The sequence below is a fragment of the Dromaius novaehollandiae genome, chromosome 22, assembly GCF_036370855.1.
Source record: "Dromaius novaehollandiae isolate bDroNov1 chromosome 22, bDroNov1.hap1, whole genome shotgun sequence".
Classification (NCBI taxonomy): Eukaryota; Metazoa; Chordata; class Aves; order Casuariiformes; family Dromaiidae; genus Dromaius; species Dromaius novaehollandiae.
The window spans coordinates 8,758,463-8,776,475 of NC_088119.1; the positions used below are offsets into that span (position 1 = coordinate 8,758,463).

The following is an 18,013-nucleotide window of genomic DNA, read 5'->3' on the forward strand; positions in this document are numbered from 1 at the left end:
TATTCAAAACTAGGGTCTGCTAATTTTGGTTTAATTTGAATGACACAGAGTGGTTTAATTGAATTCCTTTGGAGGAATTGTAACTTTATGTTTAATTTAATAAAAGCAAAATAAGTACCTAAAGTACGTATTGATGTCCCTTTCTCTTTAAAAGGTTGATTTGTTTAACCCCTTTCCTCATTCTGCATGCACAATGCAAACTGCAAATGCAAAAAGTTTGTAAAGCAGGATGATGGGAGAGTACTCTATTTTAGAGTTGTGCCAGTTGTCTTGCAATTCAGGTCTTAAGGAATTGACTGTATTTCTTTGGCCATGAGCTTTGTGCTGGGAAATAAATTTCCATAGAGGTAAGTATGCATCTCCACAGGGTTAAATACTTACTTCTCAGCTAGTGGTAGCCAGTATCTCTTTTTAGTGATTACTTGGGCTCATTTGTGCTTTTTAAAGGAAACGAAGCCTGAAGAGAACACTCTTGTTTTAGAATTAGATAACGCTTATGCACCGGTATTGGCAGATGCTTTCTGAAGGTGAGCAGAATTCAAAATCTGAGCATACAGTGGAGAAGCTATAAACTATAGTGGACACTGATGCAAGCCTTGCTCGGGAGAGGTCCATACTGCAGCTGGAGCCTGCACTCAAATCCAGACTTGCCCTGCAGCTGCATTTAGGGACTTAAAATTATGTTCACAGCAGTTTGGGGGGAATTACGCACATACAGGCTTATGTTCTTATTGTAAGTATTCTCCTGTTTTGAGATGTGATATTTTTATGTATATGTTCTCTATGCTTTCTCCTGTTTTCATTCAACAGTTAATGACTCAGCCTTCCTCACAAATTAGAGCCTGTTTGAGCTTTCTCCCCCAGTGAACCTCAGTATTAGCCTTTGCATTTAAAGCGATTCATATTGCAACCTAACAGTTTTATAAGCTTTCTTTTAATTGTCCTTTTTTTTTTCCCTAATTGTTTTGTGGATTAATTCCACAAGCTCAAACAGGGTTTCTGCTGAGACACTAATGTCATCAGCCTGTGATCCGTCAGATACTTCCAAAGCCTAATTCCATAGCTCTTGTAAATGTTAGAGTTTCTCTGCAGAGTTGTCTCGTATACAATGCGCACTGTGTTTTGATCAATAAAATCCATGCTTTTGATGCAAATTCTGACTAGCTAAATGAAAAAGTAGGACTTTGAACCTTTGACAATTCAGCTGAATATTACTAGGTATCTGCTGTTTCAGTCCACTTTTGTCCTCCAGTGTGAAGCTGGTGGTAGGCCTCAAAGAGCAATTTTAATACCTTCAGTGTGCTTTAGAGCTATGGGGTGGTGCTTCCATGAAAAGAGAGCTTAACATTTGTAAGACACTGTCAGAAGCTTAAAATATTGCAACTTTTTTGTTACCAAAGCTAACATTTGAGACTACAGTTCTCTACATTTCTTTATATTGCAGAAGGCCTCTTCTTGAAGCTGGTACAGTTCTGAGTGTAACTCTTCTCAGATACATATGAATCCTATTAAAAGTGGCAATCCATTTATCCGTGTATAAATACTACTTATCCTTGTTCTGTTGTGTTAATTATTTCAGTTCTTCACTTTATAATTCCCCAAGAAGACTTATCGTGGGCAAAGCAATAAGTCATTTGTTAAAACTGCTTATTTTTGTTATGTAGAAAATAGTGCGGTTAGCATAAAATCTTACCATTTGTGAAGTTGAGGTTTTTGATATTTTGGTCTTGAAATAAGGATAGTTCCTACCACTTACTTGCAGTGTTGCTTAGTTGGTTTTGGATACCTGAATCGGTGACTGAGATCAAGTTGGTTGGGCATTAGTTTCGTCACCAAAACCACTGCCTACCAAAGCTCTGTTTAGCTGCTTGGGGATGTAGTTTATTGGCTTGCTTGTTTGACAAGATTTGTTCTTTTAGGAACCTTGTTTTCTGAACATCTGTGTGATGGCTAGTGCTGTTCTTAGTTTTGCTCTCTGACAGTTTGGAAATGGAGTGTGGAGCCTTCTCCTTTGTTCCGCAGTTGCTAACAACAGTAGAATCGTCGTGGTTCACTTGCTGTCCTGCACAGGTAGGAGAAAGGCGGATAAATACCAGCTGTGAAACAAAGTGGTAACAGAACCTGTAGTTAACAGACTAAGGCATGCCTGTGTGGGTCCGTGATGGTTTTGTATCTGCCAGGGTTAGGAATTCTGGTTTCTGAGCTCATCTGTTAAAGATGTTTTGTGTATCTGCTTTGAGGATCAGGGCTTAGAAGTCAGAGATGGGTTGGTTATTTTAACGTTTCCCTTCTGGTAACTACATATGTCTTGTATCAGTTGTGCCTGAGTGTTCGTTCAGGTGTGTTGCAGTGGTTTTTAAGCCCATATGTTCTCTACCGATGACAGTTTGATTCCACGCTTAGAGGCTGTGAACTTCACCAGCGTATAGAGGAAACGAGAATTTCCCTAAGGGCAGAGCAGATTAGATTTGAAGTAGAGAAATCAGTACCAACACCTTCCTTAATAGTCAGGCTTTAGGAGAAAGATTGAGCTGTTGAAGTTACTCTGAAGTTACTGGCCTCGCTCTCTCTGGGATTTTGTTTTGCTGTGGGGAGCTGGGGTTGTGTGTTGCTACGTGTAGTCTCCTCGGATTAAGAACTTCGTTTATCAAACCTGATCTCTAATAGTCTGAAACTCTCAAGGTTAAAGGGGGGAGGGAGTACGTAGTGAGGAATTCAAATGGTGGTAGTAAAATCCAAGTCAGATAGGGAGTCTCCTACTTGAGGCTTGGGCTCCGTGAAAGGAATTAAATTCTGGATTTATTCCTATTAAGAGCTGGCATACTGAAAGAATTGAGCGGACTGGTGTGTCTGCTCTTCAGAAAACATATGGTAACACTTTAAAATGTTTAAATGTAACATATTTTGAAGGTTTTGGGGGTAGGGAGGGAGAAAGCATGATTGCTTTTACTGGTGTCCCACGAGATTTAACAGCACTCCTGAAGATATTTTTCTTTGTTTTTTGCTTTTGTTTTTTCACTGTTTTGGGGGACTGACAGGGTGAAGACCTATTATAACTTTCTTTCACTGAGTTGTGAAATTCTGTTTAATCTTCAAACTGGCGATGTCAAGGGTGCCGAGTCCTCCTCCTCCGGCAGAAATGTCGAGTGGACCTGTAGCAGAGAGCTGGTGCTACACTCAGGTAAGTCCACGGTATGCTGAGATATTCACCAGGTAACAAGATTAGAACCCGTGGTAAGAAATTTATTCAAAAGGAATTTAGAGTGTAGCTTTTCAGAGGATGTGAGACTCATTAACACTGAATATAGTTAGCAATTCATTGGGTTTAATTACAAATCCTCTGTGTAAGCGTAGTGGGGGTTTTTACATGGTTTTCTACAACACTCTCAAGCAAGATGCGAAGTCTTCTCCAAGGCAACAGTAGAAAATAAACTTTGTATCGCCATTCTTACCATCTGCCTTTTGTGGAGCTTCCTGAAGCATTTTGAGAAGTTGTCATGGTCCGGTTACCGCTGCCACCCATTTCAGAGCTAGGCTGGCTTGTGCCTGGGGGTCATTTGTTACACAAGTAACTTGGTAAAACTTTAAGGATTGCTTTAGTTTTTGCTTTTAAGTGGCCCTCTGTGGATAGCAGTGGCCCTAAATTGCTTTCTGTCTTTCTGTCTTCAGATTAAGGTGGTGAAGTTTTCCTACATGTGGACCATAAACAACTTCAGTTTCTGCCGAGAGGAAATGGGTGAGGTCATCAAGAGCTCAACCTTTTCTTCAGGAGCCAATGATAAGCTGAAATGGTAAGATGTTCAGCAGAGATGTTCACCCTATTTGTTCAAAATATATCAAAAATATTTGTACTGTACAGGAGTTCTTGCTTCCTTCAGCGTGCAACACATATATAGGGAGAGAGTGTTGTTGCTTCAGTATAATGTTTGGATACGTAAAACAAATGTGAGCATCTGGTTGTTTGTGCTGTTTCTCTTATAATGGAAAACATCAAAAATAATAGAAGGCATGGCTGGAAGAGAGACTACATCCTGCCTTGAAGCAGAGGCATGGCATGGAAGATTATTAATCTGTCTTTAAGTTTTTTTTGTAATTGATGTTCATCTAGCAAGTTGTTAGAAACCTCCAGTGAGATTCCACAGCTTGTATATGCAAGCTCTATTTCAGCACCCCCCGCCCCCGTATTGGCCCTTAATACTGTATATTGTTAAAAAGATAATTCTTACCTGCACTCTAAATTTTCTCTCCTGCAATTTAAGAGTATTGCTACTGTATTAGCTTTCTCTTCATGGCACCTTTTTATATATTCAGAGACTTAATGTGGTTCCTTGAATTATCTGTGTTCTGTAACTCCTTCTGCCCTGGAGTTTCTGCTTTTTTGAAGATGACATTATTTTTACCCTTTTCCTGTCCTTTAAAGCCTTTTTTTATCCTCCCTGAGTTCTCAAAGATAATTACCAGCAACTCTGAGAGGACTTTGGTCAGAGTGTATTCTACTGTGAATCTTGCCTGACCTATTAGATCTGCGGGCATCTGGTTCATTCGAGTCATCGTGACTCAAAATGAACCAGATGTCATGAACTTCCTTTATTTATTCCTTTGTTGCTGATGTTAAGTGTTTTAGCATTTTTTTTTCTTTAAACCTCTTTAGTCAAGATTGAAGCAAATTAGGCACTAAATAATTTAACTTAGGGTTGTATGTGAGAGAGGGAGAGGGAGGGAGGGAGGATTTGTCTTCCCTTCCTTTGGGTGGCAGACCTGTGCTTTCCTTGTGCTGCTTTTTGTTATTAAATTACTTACCTTTATAACCTTCACTAGTCAGATCTCATTCTGATGCCTAGGTCTCTCTGATTTTTGTCGCTGTGTGCTTGAGCTGTTAGTCTTTTGGCCTAGTTTTTGCTTCTTGTTAGACTCTGTCTCAAGTTTGGGGTCATGAAAGTGCGTATGAGTTAGCCTCTTCCTGCACTTCATATCTTTTTCTCTTCATAGCATTAGTTTTCGTTTTGCCCTATTACTATGTTTTTGAGAAACAACCAGCCTTCCAGGAATCCATTTTGCCTTTGAGTTGCTTCTTGTGGAATTTTACCTACCAATTCTCTGAATTTGTTGTGCTGCTTTAATCCATTGCATTTAGTCTGCTATTTCTTTCACTTTCCTTTTGTGCAAATTGTCATCCAAGGTGTTTTTCAGTATGTTAAACTGCTCCCCTCAAGTTTTTGACCTGGTCTGCATATAATTAACATAGATATTTATCTGCCTATGAATTATTGCCAGTTGTAGGGATGTAACATGAGTCTGACTGTAACCCACAGCACCAGTCTGTTTATCTATTTTTTTCCTTGTGGCTCAGTGGCTGTTAAGCAGAACTCATTTGTTGTACACTTTATTGTGAAAATTCTGCAGTACCCTTTCTTTGAAAGCGGTGAATGACCTGCCCAAAACTGTTCCTGACATCTCATTCAGATGCCTGCCTCTACAGGTGTTTACGTGTGAACCCTAAAGGCTTGGATGAAGAAAGTAAAGATTATCTATCCCTCTATCTGTTACTGGTGAGCTGTCCAAAGAGTGAAGTTCGAGCAAAGTTCAAATTTTCCATCCTGAATGCTAAAGGAGAAGAAACAAAAGCAATGGGTGTGTAAAAACTTTATCTGTTGGGATCAGTTGTTTGTCTCTCACTGTTTGTTCATGCACGTCGTTCAGCTGTTTGTTTGAAGCACCATATCTCTCTTTCAGAGAGCCAGCGAGCATATCGATTTGTACAAGGCAAGGACTGGGGATTCAAAAAATTTATTAGAAGAGACTTTCTTTTGGATGAGGCCAATGGACTTCTTCCAGATGACAAACTCACCCTCTTCTGTGAGGTAAGTCTTCCTGTTCAGCTAAAATAACAACAGTTCCATTAGCTTAAGGTAGATGTGACTCTGTTTTTCATCCTTGCTTTTAAGGAGTCAGAGGTGTCAGGAGAAATATTGGCTGTTTTTCTAGTACTTTGATTTTGTTTGTGTGTGTTTTAATTGTGAGTCATTGCATTTCACTTTTGTTTATTTTTTTGTTATTCTTACATTTGTCTTTTACCTGAGATGATGGTAGGATTAAGAATGTTGGATTAACATTTCACTTCTGGTTTAATATTGTCATCCATTTGTTTGTGCTCCTTAATTTGAAACTCTTTGGGGATAATAACCAAGACTAGGTCTGTAGTGAGAACTGGCTCTTACTTGCCCGCTGAGTAAAGAAGACAACCTCTCCTTAACTTTCCAAGAGTGTATATATGTCTATTATTACTACTTCGGGAAGAAAAGGAATTTTGTATAGCTATAACTTTTTGTTTGCAGTGTTGTTGTTTTTCTACAGCTGCTTATGAAATTCATGGCACTCACTAGTACCTATATCAGACAAAGGTGCAGAAAGTTATTTCTGAAGCTTGATATTTAAGTTTCCAAACCTTAACGAGCAAATTTAAACTCTCTAATTTAGTGTCCTCAGAGCTTCTGGGGTCTATTTCTATTGTATTTTTAACTGAAAAATACCTCCTGTGGCTGTGATTTTTGCCAGCAGACAGGTAGAACAAGTCGTCCTCTCTTTGGATCTCCTGCAGTGTTTCTTGTGGGAGTAGATGCTTTTCTTTTGGCCTTCTTATCTTCCCGGAGTGAAGGGAATGCTTCAGTCAAAGCTGTTCAGTAGCTGTACTTTTTCTGCATTTTCTTTGTCTGGCCATCATAAACACATATATTTAAACTAACAAACATCTCCTGAGGGAGATGTATTCAGTCAGTTGCTTAAATCATTACTGTCCTAGAGGGAGCTCTTCCTTTAACGTTTTTAGCAATGTTTGGGACAGGAGAAGAATGTCTTGGATGATGTCTCCCAGGTTTAGCAATTAATTCTTTCCTTCATGATAAATGAGCCAGAAACCTTACAATTGTGGAATGAGACCTAAAAATTAATGTTTGCAGGTTTATCTATGTTGCACCTCACAAATTCCTGAGACCCAGCAGTAGTAGTCTTGGTAACCAGTACTAAGTCAAGTCAATCCACTCTTCACTGAATTATTCCCTTCAGAAGCTTCAGCTTAGTGTTTTTTGTTTTTTTGAAGAGGAAATTTGCTGCTGGCTTCACATGGCCTTGTTATCTTCTGTTTTCTCTTTCAGCTTGTTGTACAGTCTAGTGTATAAGAAGTCTTAATAAGAAGTTTTAAGTTCAAATAGTGATATTAGAGGGGAAAGGTATGCTGCCTGGACCCAGTCTGGAGAGAACTTGTGACAGTTTGTAGCTTGCCTTCCTCTTTTTTCTTTTTTTTCTTCTCCTCCCTTTTTTTTCCCCTTCTTCCCCCACCTTGAGCCATACACCTCTTAGCGTGTAAAGAGGTGTGCCATCTGCTCTCCTAACGCTTCCCTGTTGGCCCCAGGCGCCAAATGATGCTGCTCACATCTGCACTTTGAACAGGCATGTTCTGTATGTAGAAACTCTAAGGAGTTAGCAATGCTTGATGTCGAGACGCTGTTAGGTTGGGGTATATTTGAGTTCTCTGTGGAGCAGAAGGTTGCTGCGTGTCTGTCTGTTACACCTTCTCATTGCTTTATAAAGCTGCAGAAAAAAAATCCCTTTGTTCCCTGTTTGTTTCTTGCTCTGAACTCAGATAATATTTTGACGAAAATGCTGTGAAGGCGGAGAATGATGATCCTTGTCAAGCATTGTCAAATCTGACCTCATTTACTTGTCAGTTTGGATTCTTAGGCCTCTGTTTTGCAGGTGAAGTTTATTGTTCATATCCCAACTGCATTACTTTTTGCTGTTTAAATTATATTCCCGCATAATAGGTAAATATCATTTTGGCAAATCTCCAAAATGAGCAACATTCCCAAAGTTATGGTAACAGGTCTTTATTGAGCTAAGTAGCATTGTTTCCCTTGTTAAGATGTTGAAAATACCTTAAGCAAAACCATAACTATTTTGACATTTAAGGCCAGTCAACTCTTTGAATCTACCAGCCTAAACTCCTTTTATAAGAAACCGCGTAGTAGATTTTCGTGCCAGTAACTGACTGATTTTCATATCTGAAGGAGATTTTTCCTCTTGATTTGAGGCATAATTTGCAAGTCTCTCTCTTTTTTTCTTTTTTTTTGGTCTGGTCTGTAGTCGGCATACGACTCCAGCAGAGGATCTGTATCTTCGAATTCCTTACAAATGAATCTGCTGAGGAGTCATCCATCCCTGAGCCCCCGTTACTGGTCTAGAAGACACAGGGCAGTTTATGGCAGTGTAGCTGCCATAAAGTAATGATGCAGAGCTTCCTCACGCTTGCTGTCACTTATCCTTAGTGCCCCTTGGCAAGTGGCACCTGGTATTCATTCCTTTTTGAGTGTTGAATTGTTTATACAAGGTGAATTGGAATATGCTAGCGTGTCTGCCGTCAGAAACCCACTGGAGGTTTCCCAGGAGTTGGGGTATATATTGCCAATGGTTTTTCCTTAACAGGGTGGTTCTGTCATCTCTCTCACTTTGTAATCACCCCTTTTACTTACCTGTGAAGCTTCCTTTGCTGCCAGTTGTTCTCTTTGTCCACTAGATATTAATAAACCTCTGAAACTTAACCTGGACTTGACAGCAAATCCAGCAACTAGTCTGGTGTATGCTTCCTTCTCAGTCAGTTTGTTCCTTCTCTCTGTTGCGGCAGGGTGGTATTAGCCACTCTGGTCTTGTCTAATTGGAGTCTGCTACAGAGGGCCTATGATTTACTGCATGTTTTAAAATAAGAGTCCTGTATTAAATAGACCCTCATGGTTCCCATGTGGGTTATTCAACAACCAGTGGCAGAAATACTTTTGGTCTCTGTAACCTTGTCTAGTTTAGAGCTGATGACCAGGAATCTGTATGCCTTCTCCAGATCTTTCCTTGTTGTTTTACATGGGGTTGCTTTTTAATCCACTCTTACTGTTTGATTCTAATGCAGTGGACATGTTGAACTCTTGAAGAAATTGAAATTCTGGTATCTAACCAGAAGCAGTAAGGCATTCGGGTTGCTCTGAATGTCCTGTGCTGGTCAGACACTTCTCTCTTGCGTGCGTTTGCACATTCAGTACTAGGTTATAGACATTTTCTGTATATTTTGTTTTCATTTGCACTGCTGTCTGTATTGCATTATTGATTGGGGAGGGTTTTAGAGTGTTGATAAAAGGAGAAAACTAGGTCAGGGATGATGTCTATAAAAGCAGAAGAAGCAAGGTTCCCCTTCCTTGGGAAACTAACAAAGTTATGATTAAATTGCGTGGAAGTGCCATTAATTTGGGGCTGAGCAGAAAATCCGTTAGTGTGCTGAAGCATGCTGGCATCAGAGGTGAGGACGGGAGTGCTGTTAGCCGCATCGCATTTGGGATTGGAGGAGGTAGAGCTGTGGATTGCCTGCACGGAGGGGAGGCCGTGCTGTTTGTAGACATGAAGGTAGTGGGGGAGTTGGGGTGGACAGTCTGGAGGAGCCGAGAATAGGGTTGAGGCGGGGTGGAAAGGGTGCCGTAAAATTTGAAAAATTGTTGATTGTATGGTGGTTCTGTTTTGAGGTGTCTAATTTTGATTTCCATCTCCCTTCACCTGCTCTGGAAAAGAAAACTTAATATAATGAGGTTAGTTTTCCAGCGTGGGGTTTTGTTTATTTACTTATTTTTTCCCCCAGGTGAGTGTGGTGCAGGACTCTGTCAATATCTCCGGCCAGAACACTATGAACATGGTGAAGGTACCAGAGTGCCGCTTGGCAGATGAGTTGGGAGGACTCTGGGAGAATTCGCGCTTCACGGACTGCTGTCTGTGTGTTGCAGGCCAGGAGTTCCAGGCTCACAAAGCCATACTAGCAGGTCGGTATTGACTTGGATGGGCCTTAGCGGGATAGGAGACAACTTGATGGCAAGTGGAGTGCTCTGATAAGGTTTTTTTGAGTTACTTCTCATTTAAAGGAGGCTTCTGCAGCTCTTTTAACTGCAGAGCTGCAATAAAAGACTGTTCTGGGAACATGACAACTAATTATCACAGTACTGTTAAGGGGAGGGAAAAAATCTCTACTCCATTTTTAATTGCCTACCTCCTCCCAAGATGAGGATGGTAGGAGGATTTTGTGGCCATGGCGTACTGTAGTGTATTCCTAAAGCGTTTGTGAGGAGACTTTAACAGATTTCCAGAAGAATTCTTTTTTATAAAGTCATGAAACAGACCTGACTGTCTGTGTACTCTTCAGCCTTGTTTGAAAGGACACAAGAAATTCTGCCATACCTGGTTTCAAGGTATGCTGGCTGCATTACATTGTGTCATGACCTATAGTACTTCTACAGGAGAATTTTTTTTTCTCCATTAAGTAGCAGGACAAATGTTGAAGTGTTGGCAGACTGTGCTTAGCTCCTGGCAAGTAAAAGAGCATCTCTAACTATGTTTTATTTTTCCCCACTCCCATAGCACGTTCCCCGGTTTTCAGTGCCATGTTTGAACATGAGATGGAAGAGAGTAAAAAGGTAAGTGCTTAAAGGAAGGAGAACCTTTCCAGCTAGGTGAATAGCTCTCTGGTCAACTCTTAACATCTCTTGTCAGTTAACTTTCTTAGATAGTGTTTGTGACTATTGTCACCATTTAACTGTTTTCTTCACATTAGATGCAGGTCTCTGCTTCAGCTGTCCTGAAGGGAGGAAGAAAGGGATCAAGGAGGCAATTGTTATCTTTGTTACTCTTGGGGAAAGAGACTGGGGTGGGATAGGGAAAAGTAGAGGATATGAAATACTGCTTAGAACATTTCTTATTCCATCTGCACCTTTTTGTTTCTTTTTCTTTTTGTACATGTTCTAAAGAGTGTGTCTCTGTAGCAATTTTTTCGGATACTGAAAGAACTTGGGTAGAAAGAATCCTTTAGCACCTTGTCAGGATCTTAATAAGCTTCATTTTTCTGATACAGAATCGGGTTGAAATCAATGATGTGGAGCCTGAAGTTTTTAAGGAAATGATGTGCTTTATTTACACGGGGAAGGCACCAAATCTTGACAAAATGGCTGATGACTTGCTGGCAGCTGCTGACAAGGTACAGTTGGGATTTATGGCTGTTCAGGGAACCAGCAATGACATGTGCCTTGCTTTACACAGAGCTCCTTGGAGATTCCTGCAGTAAGGTTTTCACTGAGATCATTGTGGTTGGGCAGTTTCCTTGAATTGCTCTGTTAACTGGCTGCGGCGTATAGATAAACTTGGATGTAGTATAGATATGTAAATTAAGCTTCTGAAATAAATAAAAATGCAAATATTTCTGTCCTAAACCTACACAGAGTAAGGGTAATAGAGTACGTTTGTTCTCTTACTTAACATACAACAATCAGGAATTTCTGTCTCAACTGCTCATTTTTAAGCATTTTCTTAAAATTTCGGAGGACATCTCTGTTCAGCATGGTCTAGCATAAGAGCTGGGGATGAGAAGAAAAATTCAGGATTGACCTGGCAATATTTTTTAGCTTGACTGTTAGCAAATCTCACAAGTAGTGTTCTGTCTTGACAAACAGGGCTGCTTCTCCTTCTGGTCTGGCTGGTATCAGCAGCTTCAAGAGATGCTCTGAAATGATGGATAGCAGAGTGGGAAGGTCCTGTTGCTTATTTTGTTTCTTTGCAGTGGCAGTCCCTGCTGTTTGAGGAGAGGAGGGGTGCACTGGAGGAAGTCCTGTTGCCTAACCCTGCTGTGATTTTGCAGGGAGGTGTCGGGGATGTTGTGATGGGAAGGCTGCTGGTAGTCCCTGTGCAGCAGGCGCAGCGCCGTGGCCTAGCCAGCCAGTCAGGCTCTGTCTGCTTCCCTCTGCAGCACCAAGGACCGAAGAGAGTGCGCTGCTGGCCAGTGAGCCATATTAACCAGTGAAAATTCGTAATATATAACCGAAATTTTATTTCCTTTTTCTTTTTTCTTTTAAAAGTGAACCTAGTGCTGGTGAAAGGTGCCAGTTTGACAGCACTGGAGACTAAAGTCCTCTATTTATCCATCGAACAGGTTCAGCACGGGTAGCAGCAGTGCAAGATTCTCCACACTGCCCTGCCAATGTGCCTCAACCCTGACCTGGAGGGACCACCTCTAGGGGTGAGAGCGTAGTTCAGTCTCCATGCTTCTTCAGTCCTTGGATTCTCTCGTGGGTGCCAGTTAGGGTGGTGGATTTTAAGATGTGGATGCATGTAACCTTGTTCCACGCAAACCACCACATGGCCATCAAATTCCCTGTCACTGCAGTCCTGGGCTTAATCAAAAATGGTGATTCAGAGGTGAAATGCTCCATATGCCATTAGTTGGTCCTTGTAACTAGAACTAAAATGGGAACTAATGCAGGCAGATTCTTGGGCTGATTATAATTATTGCCACATTTTATTCAATATTTAAAGAGTATTGATTGAGAGCTCACATACCATCTTTAACCGAGACCAGTGTAAGTAAGAAGCAGTACATTAAGGACAGAGTCGGCTTTAACTTTGAATTTCTTGGCTTTTAATGTAGGTTTTTTCCTTTTAAACTCATTGTATGTCTTTTAAAAGCAGAAATAAAAACTCTTTCATGAAAGCACATAAAACATCTAATACTTACTCAAGAGACTGAAACAGCTTCGTCTGAGTTCCTCCTGTCTCTTGAGGAAAATATGTAATTAGACCAAAAACAAAACAAAACACGTCTTCTAAACCCAGGAGATACTATTTCAGCCTCTTGGGTAAGGATGCTATTAGGTAGGGTTTTTTTAAAGTGTAATTAAGAAAGGGGGGAAGGGGAAATCTTGGTACCTGAGAGACCAGAATGGCTACTTTTGCCCAACTATGTAATTAGAAACTGAGCTATTCGTAGTGAAAATCCAAATAAAAATTGTACATGCGTGGAGGAGAATATTCAATTTACAAAGGAAATAATTTTAAGCTTCGTTTGCTGCATTTTAAGCTACTGACAGACAATAATATAAACGAATGGCTTGCCCCTCATTTGAAACTGTTTTAGCTATTGATACAGATTAAGCAAGTAAATTTGATTTGCCTTCTCAGATGTTCTGCTAGGAGAAAACTCCTGGTTACGAGTGCCGTGCCTCAGTTGAAGTAATTGTTATTGCTGAGTCTTAAGTAAAAGAATGTTTTTACTATCTAAAATTATTCATTTAAATCTAATCCTTACGGAATGAAATCTCAATCAGAATATAAAATCAATTTACAGTAACAGTGCGTTTCCTGTAGCAAGTGCTCCAGTCGTCTTTACAAAGTCACGAAGATGAGCTGGTTGCCAGCTCTCCGGTCAGGTTGACAGAGCAGTCCTTACAAATCTGGTATTGATTCAGAATGCAGCCTCACATACTGAAGAACTTGCGTTCGTGTACCTTGTCATCTTTACTGCGTCCAAAAGACCTTATAAACAGTATGAAGGATACTCCCAAATGCAGTTCTCTCTCAGATAAAAGTTAACAATCTTAAGCATTTTTTAGAAATGTTACTAAATTTCAGGTATTTAATCTTTAGGACAGTTTATGTAGTGCTAATGTTATTAGTTGTATAAGAACTTCATTGGAACTGACTACTCTCCTTATCCCTGTGATAGGTAATCACGGATCCAGAATATTCACAATTTCAGTTCATTTCATCCAAAGAGCTGCAAACCTTTATTATCAGATCACACATACCAAGGTTTTCAGAAGTGTCTCAGTCTGGTGGTGCTCCACTAAGACATTCTAAAAGACTGCCATTTGGTGTTTGGATTTCATTCCGTGGTAACTGGTGGCTCACAGTTTTCTGAACATGGATGCTTTTGAAGTCCACCCAAGATCACTGTGTTGCTTTTGAAAATCTTGGCCGTGTCTGCATATTTCAATACTGACCAAAAATGCTGCAGAAATTAGTGTGTGAAAATTTATTACGAGGCGCTCTTTTTCTAGGTGTATCCTTTGACTTCCTCAAACTATTGACATGCCTAACCCTGCGGGTCTAAAAATATTGAGGTAAATGCACAACTGAATGGCTAGAAACTCTTAGATTGAAAATGTGAAGTTAGAATAGGGCTGTTGCCAGGGCTTTACAGACATGCTGTGATATTTCATCATAATGATTGTCATCATAAATCAGGGGCATTTGTTTAATGTTTTAATATTAAACTGGTAGCGTATATTTGAGCAAGGCTGATCTTAACGTGCAGGCCATTAACAGCAAAGAAATTGGGTGAAAGCTGCCTAAACATCACTGGAACAGCTATGGAGCATTCACTATTACATAGCTCTTCCCACTGAACCTGGGCAATACCGTCGTGCACTATTAGAGTAAGAATAGAGATTCAGCTTCAGCATTCTGTGCCTTGAATTAATTGAGACAATAGATGTTAAAGGTGACCTGAAATTCTCATTTCAAAGCATGACCACAGCACCAGTAAACCTGTAACACAAGAAGCCTGGGATGAGAGTTATGGTGGGTATATTTCCTATCCATTGTTTTCCTCAGGGTGGGCACATAATAATTCTCCTTTTTTGCTGGTCACTACTTCTTTGAGCACAGTTCAGATACCTCTTCGCTTTGTAATATGCATTTCAGCACAATAGAGTAGTCTTTGTTACTGAAGAGCAAAGCAGCACAAGTAGAGCTTCAGTTCAGGCCTGATTAGGTTTTTTCTTTGTTTTGACTGTACTTTGGCTTGTATTTTGCAGTACGCTCTGGAACGTCTGAAGGTGATGTGCGAGGATGCACTGTGCAGTAACCTGTCTGTGGAAAATGCAGCTGAGATTCTCATTCTGGCTGACCTACATAGTGCTGATCAACTAAAAACTCAAGCAGTGGACTTCATTAACTAGTGAGTTTACTCCTGTTTCAGGATGCAACAAATCTGGAGGATTTTTCTTTTTCTTTTTTAAACAAGCAATAGGTTTCACAGCTTGTGAACCATCACACACAGGGCAGATTCGCCTCTGTCTTTTAGTTCTCCCCTTGTGATCCTTTATTTATTTGGCCTCCTAGAAGTGGCATTGTCCTAAGGGCTGATTAGTCACATCCTGCTGAGACTGTTCAGGGTATACAGCAGGACTGTCTTTGTGAGGCCATCTTGAGGCTAGTCCTGTGATCGTGAGAGCTGTTAGCAGGTACTCTGATAGTGAGGGACTGTTTGTACTACTGATTATAACAGAGCTTTTAGTAAATGAAAAATAGCTACCAACTACTTTGGATGCCCGGAAGCGCTTTTAGCCCTACCGGTCAGTTAATACAGCTTTTCTCTGTACTTTCTGTATTGATTTAAAACACTTCAATGCTTAAGGGGTCAGGGCAGATGAGCATTGTGTCCCTCGTTGTTCTCCACCTGGGATCCTGTGTGTTTTGAGTTACTTATCCGCAGGTTGAAGAACTGCACAGCATAAAATTGTGACAGCAGAGCCAAAGCTTGTGAGTTTGGCAGAACGTATCTAACATATCCAGAGCGATTCTAAAACAGTAAACTAAAAAAGACAGCTTCTTAGTCCTGTGAAAAGAATCTGTTATTTAATCTTTTTTATCCTTGATCAGTAACTTCAGATTTATTCTCTCTTATTTCTAGTCACGCTTCTGACGTCATGGAGACATCAGGCTGGAAGTCGATGGTAGTATCACATCCCCATTTGGTGGCTGAGGCATATCGCTCTCTGGCCTCTGCACAGTGTCCCTTTCTGGGACCCCCACGTAAGCGACTGAAGCAATCCTAAAGTCCTGTTTGTCACACCACCCCATGTTTTTCTGGAAGCAGCATCAGCTGTTGCTGCTCTAACCTTGACCACCAGGTAGACAGCGAAATCTGTGGAGCTTTTACTCTGTTGTTGGGGGGAAAAGACTGCTTCGTGACACCCAGACTTTTTAAAACAGCACCAAGTAACTTGGGGAGAGGGGGGAGGGTGGGCCTGGGGCTCTGGGGCTGTTCAACCTAACGAATCCCTGTCGCTGCATCGTCTGTGTGTTCCCTTCGACTTGGCTGAGTCAATTAAGTACAGGGTTCGGTTTAGGCACCGGCCCGAGTCGGAATAACCCAGCAGTGGTGCTGGGGGAAAACAACGTCTCTGCGTCTGGCAGCACAGAACAAATCGTCAGATGCCTGGAGCAAGAGGACATTTGAGCTTTGGAGAGAGCATTGGGGGTTTAAAAAGAATTTCCAGTGAGGTTCTGGAAAGGAAGTACATGGTGGGAGCTCCAGTAGTATTTATATCAAAAAAAGAGAATTTAAGTCTTTCCAGCTGAGCTAAAAACTGGACGTTTGTGTAACTCCTTATTGCCATCCAGCAACAAGAAGATCAGTTTCTCTGTTAGTAGCACTTGTATGTTAATTGCAAAAAAAAAAAAAAAAAGAAAAAAAGAAAAAAAAGAAGAAAAAAAGAAAAAACACCTTTTATAAAATGACAGGTTGAAGTGAAAGGGGACAGTGAAAGGCTGTGTGCTCTGGAGGGTGTGAATAGACTGAAGGCAGCCTTTGGCAAGTCTGCATTGGTTTTGAAAGAACTAGAAAATCCTTGATCTGGAGCGTGCTGTCTGACAAGAACAACGGTTACTGTTTTTAGATATTGTGGGAAATGTTTTTGGCATTTTTCCCTGCTTTATTTCCCTCCTCCCCCTTTTTTTAAAAAAAGGAGAAATTTTATTGTTCATGAACGCTGCGTCAAAAGTCCCTGTCCTGAGTTGCTAAATGATTCTTAACAACTGTTTGTACCTGACTTGCTGACTGTATAGGAGCCAGTCCTGTTCCTTTCTATTAGTCACTCTTCTTACAGGGAAGAAGTTTCAAAATAGCTGGTAACTTTTTTTTTTCTTTTTGAAAATATAAATAATTACTATTTTGTACTGTGTGGTATCTGTTGTCTTTTTTGTTTCATTTGTAAGACTTTTCCCAGTTCAAAACCAGCTACCAAAAGATTCAGTGTCAGTCTGCTGCCATGTACTGATAGTGATATGCTGTTCCTGGAATTCAAATGGAATTTATTAAGGATTGTTGCACACAATTGCAATGCAAAATTGTTTTTTATATTTCTCATAGCAGGTATTACCAAAATAATAGAGAACATTGGTTTATTAATAGTAGCTGTGTGAAGCTAACCCATAGTCCTACCTTTTACCTGTACTTATGTTTAAAGGTGGAAAGGGAGAGTAGTATAATAAGCCATCTGTTTTATAACATTAAGGTGCAGTGTAGGGTGTCTGGCTAGGAGAGACGCCATCCATTTATGTCATCTTTAGCCCCAAATACCAGGGAGGTTAGATTGAAATATGCTGTGCCAGGGCGGTGGCAAATTGATTTGACCTTAAGACGGTCAGGTAGGGCACATAATGGATTACAGAGAATAATTCTGTTTTGTCTAGAAAATGGATTAGGTATCTGTTGTCTCTAATTTTTCATTCTGTTACCATACTTTCTCCAACAGCTTTTTGTCCCCTGTCTGAAGGAGAACTCCATTCATACACTCATGTGTTTAATCTAGCTGCGGTTATTTTTATCAAATGGTGACTCATGAAAGGGTCCCTGCCCCTCTTTGTGTTCCCCCACAGAGGCTCTTATGATAAACGTACGCAGCCTTCTCTTTACTAAGCCTTCTCTTTACTTGGTTCACAAATTCCCATAATACCTCTATTGCTTGAACTCTGCTAATTCCTTTTATATTGGATTTAGCATGCATTTCCTTTTAGGTAAGCAAAGCATTTAGTCATTATTTTGATTCTCCCCACTACCCTGTCAGAACTCAAACCCAGCATTTCTAGCTTATAATTACATACCTGGCAATGAACTTTTCACGTCTGTAATTGCAGAAGTTGTCTGTGTGGCACAGTGATGTCTAATTATGCTGCGGTAACTGCACTGTTTACTGAAATATTCAAGCCTCCTGAACAAGACCTTTTATCCTTGTCATGTTAAAGTGACCAACTGTTCCAGGAGTGTCCCTGGCTCAGCCTCTCCCTGGGATCTAGACGTGCCTAGAAGAAAGTAAATGGGTGTTGACATCACATATCTTTAGCCTTCTTTGGGGAGGTATTTACGGAAAGGCAATACGGA

At 40.5% G+C, this 18,013-nt stretch overlaps 1 protein-coding gene across 9 annotated transcripts in view; it reads left to right on the top strand.

Moving 5' to 3' along the window:
- The window catches only part of SPOP (speckle type BTB/POZ protein), a 31,152-nt gene extending 14,343 nt beyond the window's left edge, over window positions 1-16,809 (top strand). For 8 of the 9 annotated variants that reach the window (XM_026106942.2, XM_026106946.2, XM_026106943.2 and 5 more), the window contains 9 exons: window positions 3,039-3,181; window positions 3,670-3,791; window positions 5,480-5,631; window positions 5,734-5,861; window positions 9,671-9,848; window positions 10,441-10,496; window positions 10,931-11,053; window positions 14,664-14,806; window positions 15,542-16,809. In XM_026106942.2, the coding sequence (XP_025962727.1) occupies window positions 3,104-3,181; window positions 3,670-3,791; window positions 5,480-5,631; window positions 5,734-5,861; window positions 9,671-9,848; window positions 10,441-10,496; window positions 10,931-11,053; window positions 14,664-14,806; window positions 15,542-15,686 (1,125 nt within the window). In that variant the 5' untranslated portion in view covers window positions 3,039-3,103 and the 3' untranslated portion in view covers window positions 15,687-16,809. Of the gene's footprint in view, window positions 1-1,966; window positions 2,071-3,038; window positions 3,182-3,669; window positions 3,792-5,479; window positions 5,632-5,733; window positions 5,862-9,670; window positions 9,849-10,440; window positions 10,497-10,930; window positions 11,054-14,663; window positions 14,807-15,541 lie in introns of those variants that run through there. The other variant, XM_026106944.2, reaches the window with a different exon arrangement.
- The last annotated feature ends 1,204 nt before the right edge of the window (window positions 16,810-18,013 follow it).